Raw genomic sequence first — 15054 nt, 5'->3', positions numbered from 1 at the left:
ACAAAGCATTCTTAGTGCTGGTGCTGTACGTAAACTTCTATCTGTGGCCTTGGTTTGTCATGCTGAGTCATGCTGTTGTCACCACTGCATGTCTAATCAATACTGAAACCAGATCAATGGGACTCACCTTCTGGTCGATACAGAGCAATGATGGTGACCACCATTCCTGCTCCTTTCAGCGCTGCTGCTGCTTGTTCATGTGTGGCTGTCCGTAGGTCAATGCCATTCACCTGTTGGAATGAGAAACCATATGGTGACTTTTGGCCACTAGGGGCGCTAGACCTGTAACTTTAACGTCGAGCTCCCCATAGTGGCAACAAGTGCTGCAGCACTGTCACAAAAATCAACAAGCAGTCAGACGGGCCAGCCTCCATTGTCTGTTGATTGTGTATGCAGACAGCAGTTGACCTGTGACTACAGGATAAGGATCAGTCGGGCTGGGCTCGTGCCTCGGCTAGAGGAGCAGCCACCACCACCGTCCTGCACCGGGCGGAAGGACACCGGCGGCCGGGTCTCGGCGGCCTCTTCAGAAGCAGTTTTAAACTTTTGGCTTGCCTCGGCCATGACCAGGAGTCGATCAGTGAAACGTTCTTCAGGCATTCACCAGGTCACATGACCTGGCCAAAAAAGGTTCACATAGTCGGTATTTTAAAAGGGAATCCGCTCGGAGCATTGATACTGTCAAGCTCTGTATATTGGTCTGAGGAATCATTTTAAAATAACTCATGTGGGTCAATAAGTCCATGATGTGCCTTAAAGTATATAAAGGAGAATAAAGTCCTGCTATTACAAACAAAGTGAAATGAAACCAAACTTCTAGAGCAGGAGCCAAATACTGAGCAGTTTATCTAAAGTGAGGCACAGATTTTATGACCAATTTTTATGTAAATTGGGTAAATTTTGGGAAAAAATTTGTAGAAAATTGCAATATTTGGGAAAAAATTTGAGTTCTTTTAACAATTTGAGATGAAAAATGACTTCCATTATGTGCTATAGGGATTGGGAAATGTAAGCTCTGCTAATGTTGTTGAGTTTCATTGAATTTGTCTTTTATTTTGGAGATCTCTACAACTGAATTAGTTTGACTTTTTTACTTTGGCCCCCGGGCCTTGAGTTTTACACGTGTTCTAAAGCATTTATTTAGCTCGTCTACAGACACGTTATACATAATCTATCTGACATTAGAACAACACGATCCATTCACACGTTTCATCAGAGGATTGATGTGCACCATGAGGACAAAATGAACTAGGTTTCTAGAACACAGGCTAATGAGAAAATGAGCAGATGTGGCGTCAAAGTTTCCATCATCACAGACTTTAGTGAGCACGTGTCAGTGCATTTATCTCAGGTTTGGAAGGTTACATCGTTACTGAATAAATGTCAAACCAACTCAAGCTAGCAGCTCAATATTAGAAGAGGGAAAATAAATGTAATTAACACCAAAGTCACTTTGGACAAAGGTTCTAACCCTGAAAACATGACAGTAAAGACCTTGAACTAGAAAGTGGTTTTAATGTTACAGACAAGTTTAGGCTCAATTCTCCCGTTTGTGTTTAAATGCTTTGTTTACGCACATTTACACGTGTTCTCTCATCCAAACTCCTGATAGGATCACAGTGTGTGAATAGAAGCAACAAGCATGTTGTCACACATATGTGAACACTTGTAAATGTCATTAAAATCTGTGAAAAATATACTATACTAAAACTCCATCAGGTGCAGCAGTATTTTATTCTATTAAGTACTATCTAGTTTCTAGTTTTTAGATGGAGCTCATTGGTCACTAGAGCTCCTGAGGGCCCCTCACATGGTCCATGTGGGCTACCTGGTGGCCACGGGCAGCGTGTTGGTGACCCCTGCGCTATAACTCTAAAACACCAATGTCAAATCAGGGCTTCTCTAGAATCAGAGTTGGACAGTGGTGAACAAATATATCACATCCTCCTGACTTAACGTGTGTTGACATGCTTAGGTCGAGGGAGTGAATCCTGTGCAGCCAGAATCAGAGCGGCTGTGTGTCTTTTCCCTCTTACGCACATGGAAAAATAGGGCCCCAAATGTGCCATACACACATTTACCTTGTCTTTCACCGGTTTAAATAAACTGCTTTTTTCTCTCTCTCTCTCTTTGTGCAATAATAATCAGAATCAGAATCAGAATCAGAATCATCTTTATTGGCCAAGTGTATGTTGCACACACGAGGAATTTGACTCGGTCAACTGTGCTCTCTCCAATAGTGAAACATTCAATAATAAACAATCAACTAGAAGAGATGATAATATACATAAACATATGTGCAATAGGGCTATGATATACAGTATATATTGGTACTTTAACTAACAACCAACCAGGCTGAGGGCGAGGCGCAATTTCTTATTTAACTTATGCACTTCAGCTGCGATGGTCACTTTATTTCTGGTCTATCCTCAGCTAAAAGTTAATCATTTGTATTTTATTGTACTGTCCATGCTGTCTGATTTCACAGTTGTCCGTTTTGTTCTTTTTCTTCTGTTTTTTAAATGTAATCTCTGTTGTACACACAGCCTGTGGCTACAATTTACATGTTCATGTCCATTAATGTGCATTGCCCCTTGTCACAAATAAATAATAAAATGAATGAATAGATTTTTTAAACCGACTGTTGGATAAAATGTGTGTCTGAAGGTCCTTTGAGTTTTGATGAGGTTTTTCCAGCTTAGGTTACTTTGTTAAAAGGAAATTAACATTTCATTTGAAAGCCAATAAACACTTTCTAATATCAGGGTTTGTGTTAATTACATTTTTCAGGTATAATTACATTTTCAATTAAAATTTGATTATGATAACAGTGACCAGCATTTTTTCCAATTACAATTACAATTATTTTTTATCATCAGAAAGTCAATTACAATTATTATCTCAATTACTAAAGTTGAATTACAATTAATCACAATTAATGAGCCTGAAATAAATAACCTAATAAAAATGAACCTGTTAGCATTTCTTATGATAATGATATTATCTAATTCCTTCCTACCTATAGAACCTTTCATGGCCCACGTCACGAGTGAGAGGCTAAAGACTGTGGAGGCTCGTAATGTTACAGCTTTATTGTGTGTTTGGGTGCCAGAATAGGAGGAATAACTAGTTATTAATAATTAGTGGACGTAAATTAAAGTTTTATAGGATTCCAGCGAACACTCGTGCTCAGAAAACAATTGTAGTTTTGCCTCCAGGCTAAGCCCCGCCCAACAAAATACGTCACAATGTTTACAAACAATGGAAGGGTCTATTGGTTACCTTCTAATCAATTAAAACATAGGTATTAATATTTATGGTGTGGAGCCTTTTTCGTGTCAGTGTATCCCTAGTTTTATATATATATATACTTTTAAATTGTGGTAAGGTTGATATGAAACATATTTTAATAATTGTTAACTACATATGTGTAGAACTATACATAGAACTGTTACATGGTTCTACAGTTTGTTATAATTTACAATTTTCATATAATTTTCATGGCAATTACAAAGCCAATTATCTGAACTCAATTACAATTTAATTACGATTACGACAGCGACAATTATAATTGCGCCATTATTGTAATTTATTATCAATTACACAATTAGAATTATAATTGCCCCCAGCCCTGCTCAGTAACAAACCTTTAATGTGTTCAACAATATGTACAGTACGTGACTTGTTCACTCACCGATAATATCTGATCACCTCTCCTTAGTTCTCCACTCAGGTCGGCGGGTCCTCCAGCGAGGATGAAGGAGACAAAGATGCCCTCGCCATCCTCACCCCCCACGATGTTAAAGCCGAGGCCAGTGGACCCTTTGTGGAGCACTACCTTCCTGGGTTCCCTGTACAAACAGTTGAGATAGTGAGTCAGCTCAGGTGAGTTTGTGGCCCTCAGCATCTTCAGCTCAGATGATCAAACTCTTCTTCTACAGATCAGAACACGTCTCAACCCTCCCTGAAGCTTCACTAATGTGTTGAAACTGAGAGCGTGCCAGAGGTCCACAGGGGGCTGATGCTCTACATATCACCACTGTTCTAGATAAAAAGGAACTCATCTCACACACTCTTAGTTTGCTGATGCAGACCTGGAGATAACAGGTATCATTAACGCACACACTGATGATGGAGGTTTGATTCAAAGCAAGAAAACTAATTTTAGGTTAAGAGTACGTTTAAAACATTTTTCTATCTCGACAGCGATGCCTTAGTTTGTTGCATATGTTGTGGTTGTTTTGGATGAACGAAAGAGTCCAGCTTTAGGGTTGCTGGTCAGATGCTGACACAGGGTTTATTATGTCAAAGGGTTTTGGGGAACAGATTGGTCTGGGAAAAGGTTTGTGTTGGTAAGTGTCTGTGATTCTGTAATTTATATAGATTTGTGTTTAAAAAAAGGTTTGTTTTAACATAGAGGGGAGTTCTGGTCAGACTGTCCTAAACAGGCCAGATACCATCGTACACTGATAGCATTCACCAAGGTCTCTGCCTGAGGAGGCTCTGCTCTGTTATGACTACCGCTATCAGTAACATATATAACACAGAGAGAACTGAACAGAAGCAGATTCACAGAGACACACACACTGAAAGCTGGTTAATCTCTGAATCTCAGACTGGTCTGATTAGTGTGCGACACTTTCTGCACCAGTGAAAGTGCTTTCCCTGCTCTTTGAACATCTCATTATGTCGCTGGTCTTAAAGTGTAGGAGGACAACCCCAAGGCATGGAGCTACTGTAATATAGCAGTACATTTAGAACCTCCACTGTAAAAGAATCTGATTTAGAAAATAAAGCTGCAGTTCAGTGAAACACGAGATTTTGGTTTGTGTTGAAGAACTTATGAAGAAGACATGATTCACAATGTGGAAAAATAAAGACCTAAACTGAAGCAAAGCTTTGTACAAAAGTGGGCAAAGTTCTTTTTTGATTCAATGGCTGATTAATCACTTCATAAAATTATGTTTGACATCATATTCTAATCATCAACTCAAACGTAACCATTGTGATAGAAACAAATACAAAAAGCAACTCTCAGAGAGAGCTGGAACAGTAATTCTACAATAATAATAATAATTAAAAAATAAACATCAGCATGCAAAAGCAGCATTAGGACAACATGCTTTAAATATTACATATGAAGTATATCGTATTTATGATATAATTACAGTCAGTCTCAGAACAAAAATGACCAGCAGGAAACAGGAGGCATGCAGTTCTTAGGGGGTTACACATGGTTACTTATCCCACTGTGAATATTATGGGATGCAGAGGTAGTCGTAATGCTGCCAGTGAAAAGTACCTGATGAAGTCCAAGTCAGAGAAGAGGCTTAAGTGACTATTAGGAAGGGGGTCAAAGTGGAGGAGGCTTTTATCAAAGTCCAGAGGGGAATAATGCACAGGAGAGGGTGCTCTGTCACAAAGTTTGTTCACAGTGCTGTAAACGGGCTCAGGAGGCCTATGGGGGGGGTGTCAGAGACAAGAGCAAAACCATTAGTGCCTGGATGTAGAGGGGGGGTGAAGATGAGGAAACCTACAAATAAACGACTGAAACAAGCAGGAATAAAACATTGTCAAAGGAGAAATTAATAAGTGGAGTCTGAAAGGAAACATAGGTTATGTTACCAAATGTCCATGACTTAGTTCTGAAATGCTAAGATCCAGCACTTCCTGGTTTTTAGCGTACGCCATCTGAAGTGATCTGACCAACGCACAGTTTAATAAAAGAGGCGGAGAATGAATGTGCGTGATTTTGTGACATCTTGTGATTCCCGCTCAACGATGCTGCCGGTATGCAGAGCTATCACTTTGAGATAACGCTTAACATATTTTAAACATTAAAATAAAGTAGGCTATATTTTCAAAACAGTTAAAATATTCCATGACTTTTCAAGACTGTAAAATGGTTTTTTTCATATTCCATAATTTTTCCAGGAATTTCATGACCGTGGGGACCCTGTTTATTGATGCTGAAAGTAAAACAAATAAATTCACAGAGAAGCTTTTTAGTATTCACTAGATCAGAGGTATCAGACTTAGGTTACGTTCACACTGCAGGCAAATGTGACCCAAATCCGACCTTTTTCCCCGTATGCGACCTGTATCCGATCTGTTAAAAACAGTATGAACAGCAGATTTTTTAAAATCCAACCCAGGTCACTTTCATGTGTCCTCAATCTAATACATATCTGATTTTTTGGAATGCGACAGCAGTCAGTCTGGATGGTTCTGAAACATCCTCAGGTCTCAGAGTGAGGTATCAGGCAAACCTCCGTCATTTATCAGACCAAACGGACTCATGACTCAGCAAAACCTCCGTCAAATCTAATCGTCATTTATCAAACCAAGCGCCATCAAATGGCACGGCTTCAGGCTTCAAAATAAAAGTCATCAGACTCAACGGCCACAAGCCATAACACACGACATGGCATTTTATTTTGAAGGAACCGAAAAGCGCCTACGTTTTATGGATCAAATGAGCACATGGTGGAGAATCAACAGAAATATTTAGCCTCAGTGTGATTCAGGTTTTTGTCCTTGTTGGTTCCAAATGCATCTTGGGAAACTTGGAAGTTTACTTCAGTGGGAATGCTCATCATCCTAATCATACTAATAGTATAGACAGTATATACTCATTGAGTTTGTAGTGGACAGTACAGTGTAGTGTGACACCTTCCTCCTTCATGTCCTCTACCACCTCCTGTCTTCCTCATGCAGTACTACACTTAGTCTTCAACTTATGAACTTCTTTGGTGACTTCTTTCCTGACAAAAAGCTAAACTGCTTCAAACCAATATTTACTTTTAAAAATATGGCTTTGGAATAAATTCCAAATGAAATTGTTTGTAGCCACAAACAGAAAAATCTTGACATAATGTCAGCTGATAGTCATATTACAAAAACAGATGTGTATCAAACTCAAATCCATGCAGTGAGGTTCAGGACATGATTGAGATAAAAATATCTCACCTCAGCTGAAGGTGCTGGGAATTAAACCTGTGTCCCTCCACGTCCTCCAGTAAGGAATCTCTGACAGAGTGGGAGGAAAAAAGTCTTTTTTTTAACCAATTAAAAATGATTTTATTATCTAACCTGAGCTCTTTAATCGCTCATTTCCAGGTTCCACACATCAATATCCATATCAACAAGACAAACATTTATACATTTCACAAAAATAATACTATTAATAACTTCTGATGTGATGGCCATCAGGAGGTTATGACAATAAAGCAGATTCTCACAAAGATCTGGATTTAAGTAAATCTTAGGCAGTAACATTTACTCTTAGAACCAGACAAACAAGGATTATCTTCAAATGTTATTTCTCCCAAATTCAGCAGGTTTTATCAAACAGCAAAAACGCTCATCATCAGCAATGTTAATATTCAATTATTCTAGGATTCAAGGATTTTTAATTGTCATTATGTGCATAACAAAATAAAGTTCCCAATTTCCCCGTTAAGCCCTTAAAAAGAATAAAGATTAATCTGGGGGTGCTTTTCCCTTTCTTTGTTCCACATTTTTGCCATGTTTTACTTTATTTGCCACATTTTGCCCATTAAAGCTACCCTTTGACTTTACATACCACCTGGTTCCTCTTTATTTGCCCATTTTTGGCCACTATTGACTGCTTTTGGCCCATTTTAATTCAATTCAACTTTATTTATATAGCACCAATTACAACCAGAATCATCTCAAAGCGCTTTCAAAATATAAAATTTGTAATGAAAACAACAAAAACCAACAAATCACTTTACGCTCTTATCTTGACACGTTTTTTCCACTTTCGATCACCTGTTACCATGTCTGCCTCCACCAAAAAAAAAAAAAAACGTAGCGGACTGGACCGATCCACCGGGGCGATGCCCGGTATGCCAGATGGCCAGTTCACCACTGCTAACAATACACCGAAGCTCAGTGTTACCACAGCTGAACTGTATGGACACAGTTTCTGTGTTTTTGATGCATTCAGATAGTGAGTTTTCCAGTTCCAGGCTAATCCCAGAGGCTGTGAGGGATTCACCTCAGCTCAGAACAGACATTAAACCACTTTGCAGTGAGCAGAAGAAAGGACTAATCCTTCTTTAAACCAGGAACCGTCCAGTGATGGACTGAAAGGAGCTTTTCTCCCACGTTCTGGCTTTATTTTTTATTCTTCCACAGTTGCTGACATTTGAAGTGAAATGACAGAAAAAATTATCCCTGACACAAGTCACATGCTTTTACACAATTTAACAAGAAACCTTTAGAGTAGCTCCGACTGAGTGCTGAGTTTCATCATTTCCAAATAATGACAGAAATATTCAGACTAGATGCTGAATGTGGCCCACTTAGTGCTGCAGTTAAAGCTGGCTTATGTTGAGATTAGCTCCAAACCAGGTGTGCAGGGATAAAGATCATGTTTACCTGTGACACTCCCTAAAAGACCGTTCTTCAGATTTAGAACAGTTAGACACGTAGGGAGTGAAACGCAATGAAAGACTAGGAGGGTTTCATTAGGGAAGCTTTACACTATAAACACGTCAATGTGACAAAGATTCTGTGTGGACTGAAAAAAAAAGCGACCAACAGGGAAGGAACAGTAATTTTAAAAGTGAGGGTGTTCTAAGGGTATGTCAACCATCCACTACCAATTTAGTTTATTAAATTATTTACTAAAACCATGATGAAGCTGTTATTAATCAGTGATACTCAACATGTGGCTCTTTATGTCTTTATCTTAATTATCATTCCACCAGAAAACTTTATAAGAAGGAAACTTTTTAATCCCTTTCTACCTTTTTCTTTGGTCATTTTGCAAATTCCTGTGTTCCATTTTTGCCCCTTTTCCCAAAAATTTGACACTTTTTTCTTTTTCCAGATTTTAGCACTTTTTGCCAATAAATATCCCTTTTTCACAATTTTTGTCTATTTTTGCAAGTTCTTCTTGACACTCTTATCTCTAATTAAGCCCCTTTTGCCCAATAAAAAACACTTGTTTGCTTTTTTAGGGTTGGAGTAACAAACAACACTTAATGACAGCCTTCACGACACCTTCTTCATGCTAATGACAGGTGTCATGTCATAATACTCCTTAGACACACAATGACGACATTGTGCAGTTCTTTCAACATCCATTAAGGAATATTTATTTTATCTGATTAAATAAAATGTTCAAGTTTTGACGATTAATTTATTTGGTTTTGAGCCGTTTGTTGACAAACACTCAATCTTCACAGAATGGTGGGAGAGCTTCTAACTGTAGAGAGAGAAAGTCAATTACTGCAAGAAGACCAAATCATCCAACCTGTTCAGGTCCTCCTCCCTGAGTAAGTCCTTTGGGAGGGGGTAATAGGTCCCGGGGGGAAGGCCACCCTTGTACGGTGTTCCACTGTTGATGGGAGAAGAGATATGACTTTCCATGGCTGTCGAGAAAGCTGTAGAGGAAGGACAGAGAGACAGAGATTTAGTGCAGTGGTCACCAACACGGTGCTCGTGGGCACCAGGTAGCCCACATGGACCACAAGACGTGCCCTCAGATCTCTTCTAACAGGAGCACTATTAACCAATGAGCTCTGGCAGGTAAAATCTGATTTACCTGCCAGGCTTCAAACTCATAAAGATATGTAGAGGTGTCACATGTAGTCAGAGCTTTAGCAGAATGGGCGGGGCCAACAGCTAAAATCTGATTAGAAAAATTTAATTGTAGCTTGTAATTTTTAATTGTTTTTGTTGAAACAGTGATAAATCTACAACCTTTTCTAATATATGCATTTTTGACAGGATAAACTACTTTTATGCTTTTAAAATAAGTAGTCATGCCTTCATTCATCTAATCGTACGGAGATTTAAACCATTACACTGGGTAGGAACCTTCGTCCTGTAATGATTTTCCAGGGGATCAAATACTCAGCGTACCACAGTCACCAGCTGGAAATACAAGTGTGTGAGTAAAGCTTTGTGTTTGTTGTGTTCGGAAAACTTTTAGGGGTGGATTCACTAAGGTCTGAAATAAAGGGCAGTAAACCAGGTGCATGCCTAAATCCTTTGGTGATGCAGTTTTCTCACCTGCTGCGAGGAATGCACTAAGATTGCAGCAATGATTAGTGCACGTGCAGAGGTGGTGGAGACCACCCTATTTACATGAGCAGTTTGCTCGTTCAATGTGGAGAGGGGAGTGCACAGAAGCACACAATGACGTTTGAGGAAGTTAAATTGGAGAAAAGTAAATAAACAATGAAAATATATATATATATATATTTTTTTTTTTTCACAACAACTTTAAAACCTAATGATATTTTTCCCCTTAATTTAATGTGGGTACTCCATCAGGTCCTGTAACTTTGCTCTGATCAGTCCACGAAAAACAGGCAGAAACCGTTCCATTGATCTACTATTGATCTGAGTTCATGCAGCAACACCGTCTGTCAATCAGTCAATCAGCACCATTTGAAGATGATTTGCTGAGCATCATTTAGCAGGTCTGAGCAGCGCTGTGTCATGCACACTATCATATGAGAACATTGCGCCATCACTGCGTAAATTACGCATCTGATCAGCTGATTCTGGCCTGACATCAACACGACACAAGAGTTTGACGGTCACATCATGGAAAGACACAGAAGCTCACTGGAGCTGTGCGTCCAAAGCGACATCCATGGAGGTCCGTGCACAGCGACCAGAGGTGAAAGTAACTGATTACAACTACTCACATTACTGTAATTGAGTTGTTTTTATAAGTACTTCTTTTTAAATCATTCATTTTTACTTATGTACATTTTAAATTAAAAGTAAAGTAATTAGTTACATTTCTACACCCAACCATTACTGAGTAAATTATTATTTGTTTTAAAATGATCAACAGACATAATGAAACTCCAAAAAATGAAATGACCAGATAATCAAATGCATCACATCATAGATGACCAATCAGATTAAACGTAATGCATCACATCATAGCCGACCAATCAGATTAAACGTAATGCACGGCATCAAAACAGCATTAAATGCTGGTTATTTTCTCACTTTTAGAGTTCATAAATGTAATTATACTTAGAGCCTGATAATTATATTATTTTGAATTTAATTCCTTGGGGGGTACTTTGAGTACTATTTAATTGAGCTATTTTTTACTTGTACTTGAGTATTTTATGTGTGACTTACTTGTACTTGAGTACAATTTTGATCAAGTAACAGTACTTCTACTTGAGTAGAATATATCAGTACTATTTACACCTCTGCTTTTAACACCTATGGTAGTGAAATATGACATTTAACAAATGTGATTACGTTTACAACCTGCATGTACACCTAAAAAGGACATATTCAGAAACAAAAGTGTTTACTTAGTAAAACTACTGATAGCCTTTAACACCCTTTATTATTTTAGTTTTACAATGTTCACAGAAAAACGTCCTTTACAATTTTATATAAAAAAAAAAAGAAGTAGTAACTTACAGTGTGTGATATCAGGAGGACCAAAGGCATCAGACAGGTAGATATTAGTGGGCTTTCCCACCTTCAGGTAAACAATATCCAAAGTGTTCTTCAAAATAGCCACGGCTTCCTCATGCGTCACGTCTTCCAAACTATAGTTGTTCACCTGCGTAGGTAAAAAGATTAAATTCATTCATTTACATCCTCAGAACGTCACTTTGCCTTTCCTTTCTGGTCCGTTTAGAGTCTGTTTCTGACAGATGGTCAGTGAGTGCACGACAGGTGATTAAATTAAGCAGGATTTAAACGGAGAGAGATGAAGTCCTCAGGAGACGACCTTCTCTTCACTGCTTTCACAGTTTCAATCATTTAAATAATGAGCAAAAATACAGCCTAATATTAACCAGCTGACTTATACTGTATAACATACAACAAAAAGTATATTTAGTAGAGACTGTCTGAAGTTGCTTTATTATGTATATGACCTATTGCTCAGAACGCTGGGGCTAATACATGTAAAACATACTGTATGTCTATCCATTAATCAAATTACAAAAGAGAGGATTAAGAATAATACACATAAAATGGATTCCTGGCACCTACTAACGAACTGTTTAAAAAATCTACAACAATAAAGCTTATGAATATATTAAGGTAAAGTGTTTAGAGTAAGAAATAAAAGCCTTCCTTTGAGTCTAATATCACTTTATAAACAAGTATAATTTAAGAGTGGTTCATATTTTTGAACAATGTAAATTTAGAACAAATGACGCATTTCTGTTTAGTTTGGAATGATCCTGAGGATCACTTTAAGTTCATGAATTCACCGTCTATGTTCAATTATACTATAACAAAGTAAATATTTTGCTCCTATTGAAACATGCATTGATGAAAACCGCTGTTATTGAGTTGTTTCTATTGTGATTTTTATATAATGCTGTTTGGGGATGGGCCCTAACCCATTCCATTTTTAGATGTTAAAATTAATGCTTATTCTTTGTATTGTATATGTTTGAAGACAGCCAAGAATAAATACAAATAAAAATACAAAAAAGAAGCATTTTTGCCCTCTATACCGCACTGTAAAACAAATAAAAGGGTAATAAAATGAAGATGGCAAAAGTGTTGAACAACACACACACGCACACACACACACACACACACACACACACACACACACACACACACACACACACAGAATGATATTAACTGTGTTCATCATTTAACTGTTAAAACAGGATTTTCTGTGTAAAATGTATTGCTTCATTTTATTTATTTATTTGCATATTTTTCCTGCAAAAACACTACAATTAGTAAAATGTTATTTCTCAAGTTGACCACTAGAGGGCACATGACTCTCTTTGTTTTAGGTCAAAGAATAATCAAAAAGATCTCAGAATAATTAATAAAAGCAGTTTTGAATACAAATCTGACAATTCTGCAGTTTTTTTTTTTTATTTACATCCATTTTATTTATCTTATTTATTTATGTGATTTAACACTAATTTAGCTGTTACAATTGGAATGTAGTTTTTTTTCTGGTTTGTTTTGGCTGAATTATTTCACTGTACAAGTGAATTTTAAAACCCTGAGCAGGAAAAATAACAAACTTGTAGCAGACTGTACTTTAAATATATAAAAACAATCAACTAATGGTTTAAATTAAACCCAAACTCCACAGAAAACAACAAGCATTCAGGATCCACGAGAATATTTACCTACTGTATGTTAGTGTTGAGACTTTTCAGAGACCTATAGCATAATGTTGAGTAAAAGTCTTTCATGTCTGCATGTCAACGTGTTTGTTGCTCACCATCAATAATCGATCCCCGATCTGTAGTCGACCATCTTTCTGCGCTGCACCGCCTTCAATGATTTTGGTGACATATATACTGTTATCACCTGGAACATGCTGGTTCCCAACGCCACCAGCTATACTGAAGCCAAGGCCTGTATGTGTGTGGAAACAGACACAGTAATCAGGTCGGTATCAATCATACAGCGTATCAAAAACCACCACTGGATGCAATACTTATTTGTACTGTATGTTGGAATGTTCATTAATGCGGCCCCCAAAACAAATCCCCAAAAAGTGTATAAAGCCTGACATAATACACAAAATAACTCCCAAAACACAGAGATTGACAGCAAAATGCACAAAGTACACAAAAACATACACAAAATGGAGAATTATGTGACAGACAATGTGGCAACAAGTGACACTAGCAAACTCGCTGAGATCTACAGCCACACACTTATCATTAAGAACACCAAATATAACAATCGTTAACTCCAAAATTGTTTGAAATCAACAACAGAGAAAATAAATTATTTATAAATTAATTATGTTTATAAGTAAAGCTAATATTGTATAACAAATGTCATGTAGTTTATATGACGTTTGAAGTGGAGTTAATGCTGTGGTTTATATCGCGTTGCATGAACAGCTAAACTCACCTTTTGGTCCTTTGATAAGTTTCATTTCGATGATGGTTTCTAACATTGGTCTACGGCGCCGCACGTACAGACGAACAATTGAACCAGCAACCTTTAAAGCCTCCACTGCTTTACTGTGGGACACTTCCGACACATCGGCTTCGTTCACTCGTAGGATGCAGTCGTTTACTCTGGAAGTGGAATAAAGATCAGTTAGTTACACCATAGTTAAAAGAAATAAGTTGGGTTAATTAAAGTCTTTGAAATGAATGTGCAGCTTCAGCTTTAATCCCATTATCAATTGTTTTTTTGGTTTTCCACATGAAACATTGCATAATAAAATATATTATTGTATTGGAGCTTCCAGATTCTGCCTTTTTACTTTATTTAAACTTAACGATTCTTCATCTTAAGCCCCAGACACTTTTCTCCGAAAATCACATACCCATAACAAATAACGTTTTTCTAAGCTTCTACATGACCTACAAGATTGAAGTAGGACCCTCAGTGGTTACAGATGATTGGAATTTTGGAAATACTGTTTTTAATACTGAGTGACAATAAATCATGTTTTAAATACAGAAATCTGTAGTCCGCCCAAAAAACTAGAGATTTACATCAAATATAAAGCCAATTTTCATTAGGGAAGGCTATAAAAGCTGAAATAATTGGACTAATATATGGACATTAACTGCAGCAAGTTTGGTGATAATAATAAACATTAGGCCAAAAATACACATATTTGTACAAAAAAGTTTTACACAAATTTGGAAACAAGTGTGTAACTGTAATATGTCAATCAAATTGATTCCAATCATTGTCAGTCTTATGTTTTAACCACCAGATGTTGCAATAAACACATATCCATTTGAATTCAGGTTTCTGCTGTGCCATGCGTAACGCTAGTTTTGGTTCCACTCTTTGATGCCGTTGATGAAGCATGTGTCTAGTTCAGCAATGCTTTGACCAATCAGAATAATTTATTATTTACAACATCTAGACCCGTGAGAGTCATGGAGAATATAGCTGCCCCAGTGGGCGGGTCCATTGTGGTTGAAGAGGTACATTTTTACCATTTTTTGTCATTTACTTGGATCTTAGAAAGCCACGGACCTTTAGCCATTCAGTCTATGTTCAGACTCTACCACGTAGTATAGTATAGTACAGTTTCTTTGGTATGACAATGTCTTTAACAATATTAAA

At 37.5% G+C, this 15054-nt stretch overlaps 1 protein-coding gene across 7 annotated transcripts in view; it reads right to left on the bottom strand.

Annotated features, from left to right (window-relative positions):
- Positions 1-15054, bottom strand: part of dlg2 (discs, large homolog 2 (Drosophila)) — a 119037-nt gene that overhangs the window by 32836 nt on the left and 71147 nt on the right. For 5 of the 7 annotated variants that reach the window (XM_028466275.1, XM_028466278.1, XM_028466276.1 and 2 more), the window contains 8 exons: positions 13873-14042; positions 13229-13365; positions 11437-11581; positions 9287-9416; positions 6970-7029; positions 5303-5458; positions 3695-3851; positions 128-230 (listed from right to left, as the gene is read on the bottom strand). In XM_028466275.1, coding sequence (XP_028322076.1) covers positions 128-230; positions 3695-3851; positions 5303-5458; positions 6970-7029; positions 9287-9416; positions 11437-11581; positions 13229-13365; positions 13873-14042 — 1058 coding nt within the window. The remainder of the gene's footprint in view (positions 1-127; positions 231-3694; positions 3852-5302; positions 5459-6969; positions 7030-9286; positions 9417-11436; positions 11582-13228; positions 13366-13872; positions 14043-15054) is intronic. The other 2 variants (XM_028466279.1, XM_028466280.1) reach the window with 2 other exon arrangements.

This window comes from Gouania willdenowi, chromosome 14 (genome assembly GCF_900634775.1).
Source record: "Gouania willdenowi chromosome 14, fGouWil2.1, whole genome shotgun sequence".
Taxonomy (NCBI): domain Eukaryota; kingdom Metazoa; phylum Chordata; class Actinopteri; order Blenniiformes; family Gobiesocidae; genus Gouania; species Gouania willdenowi.
Note: the sequence above shows the minus strand (reverse complement) of the source record. Positions and strands in the feature narration are given on the sequence as shown.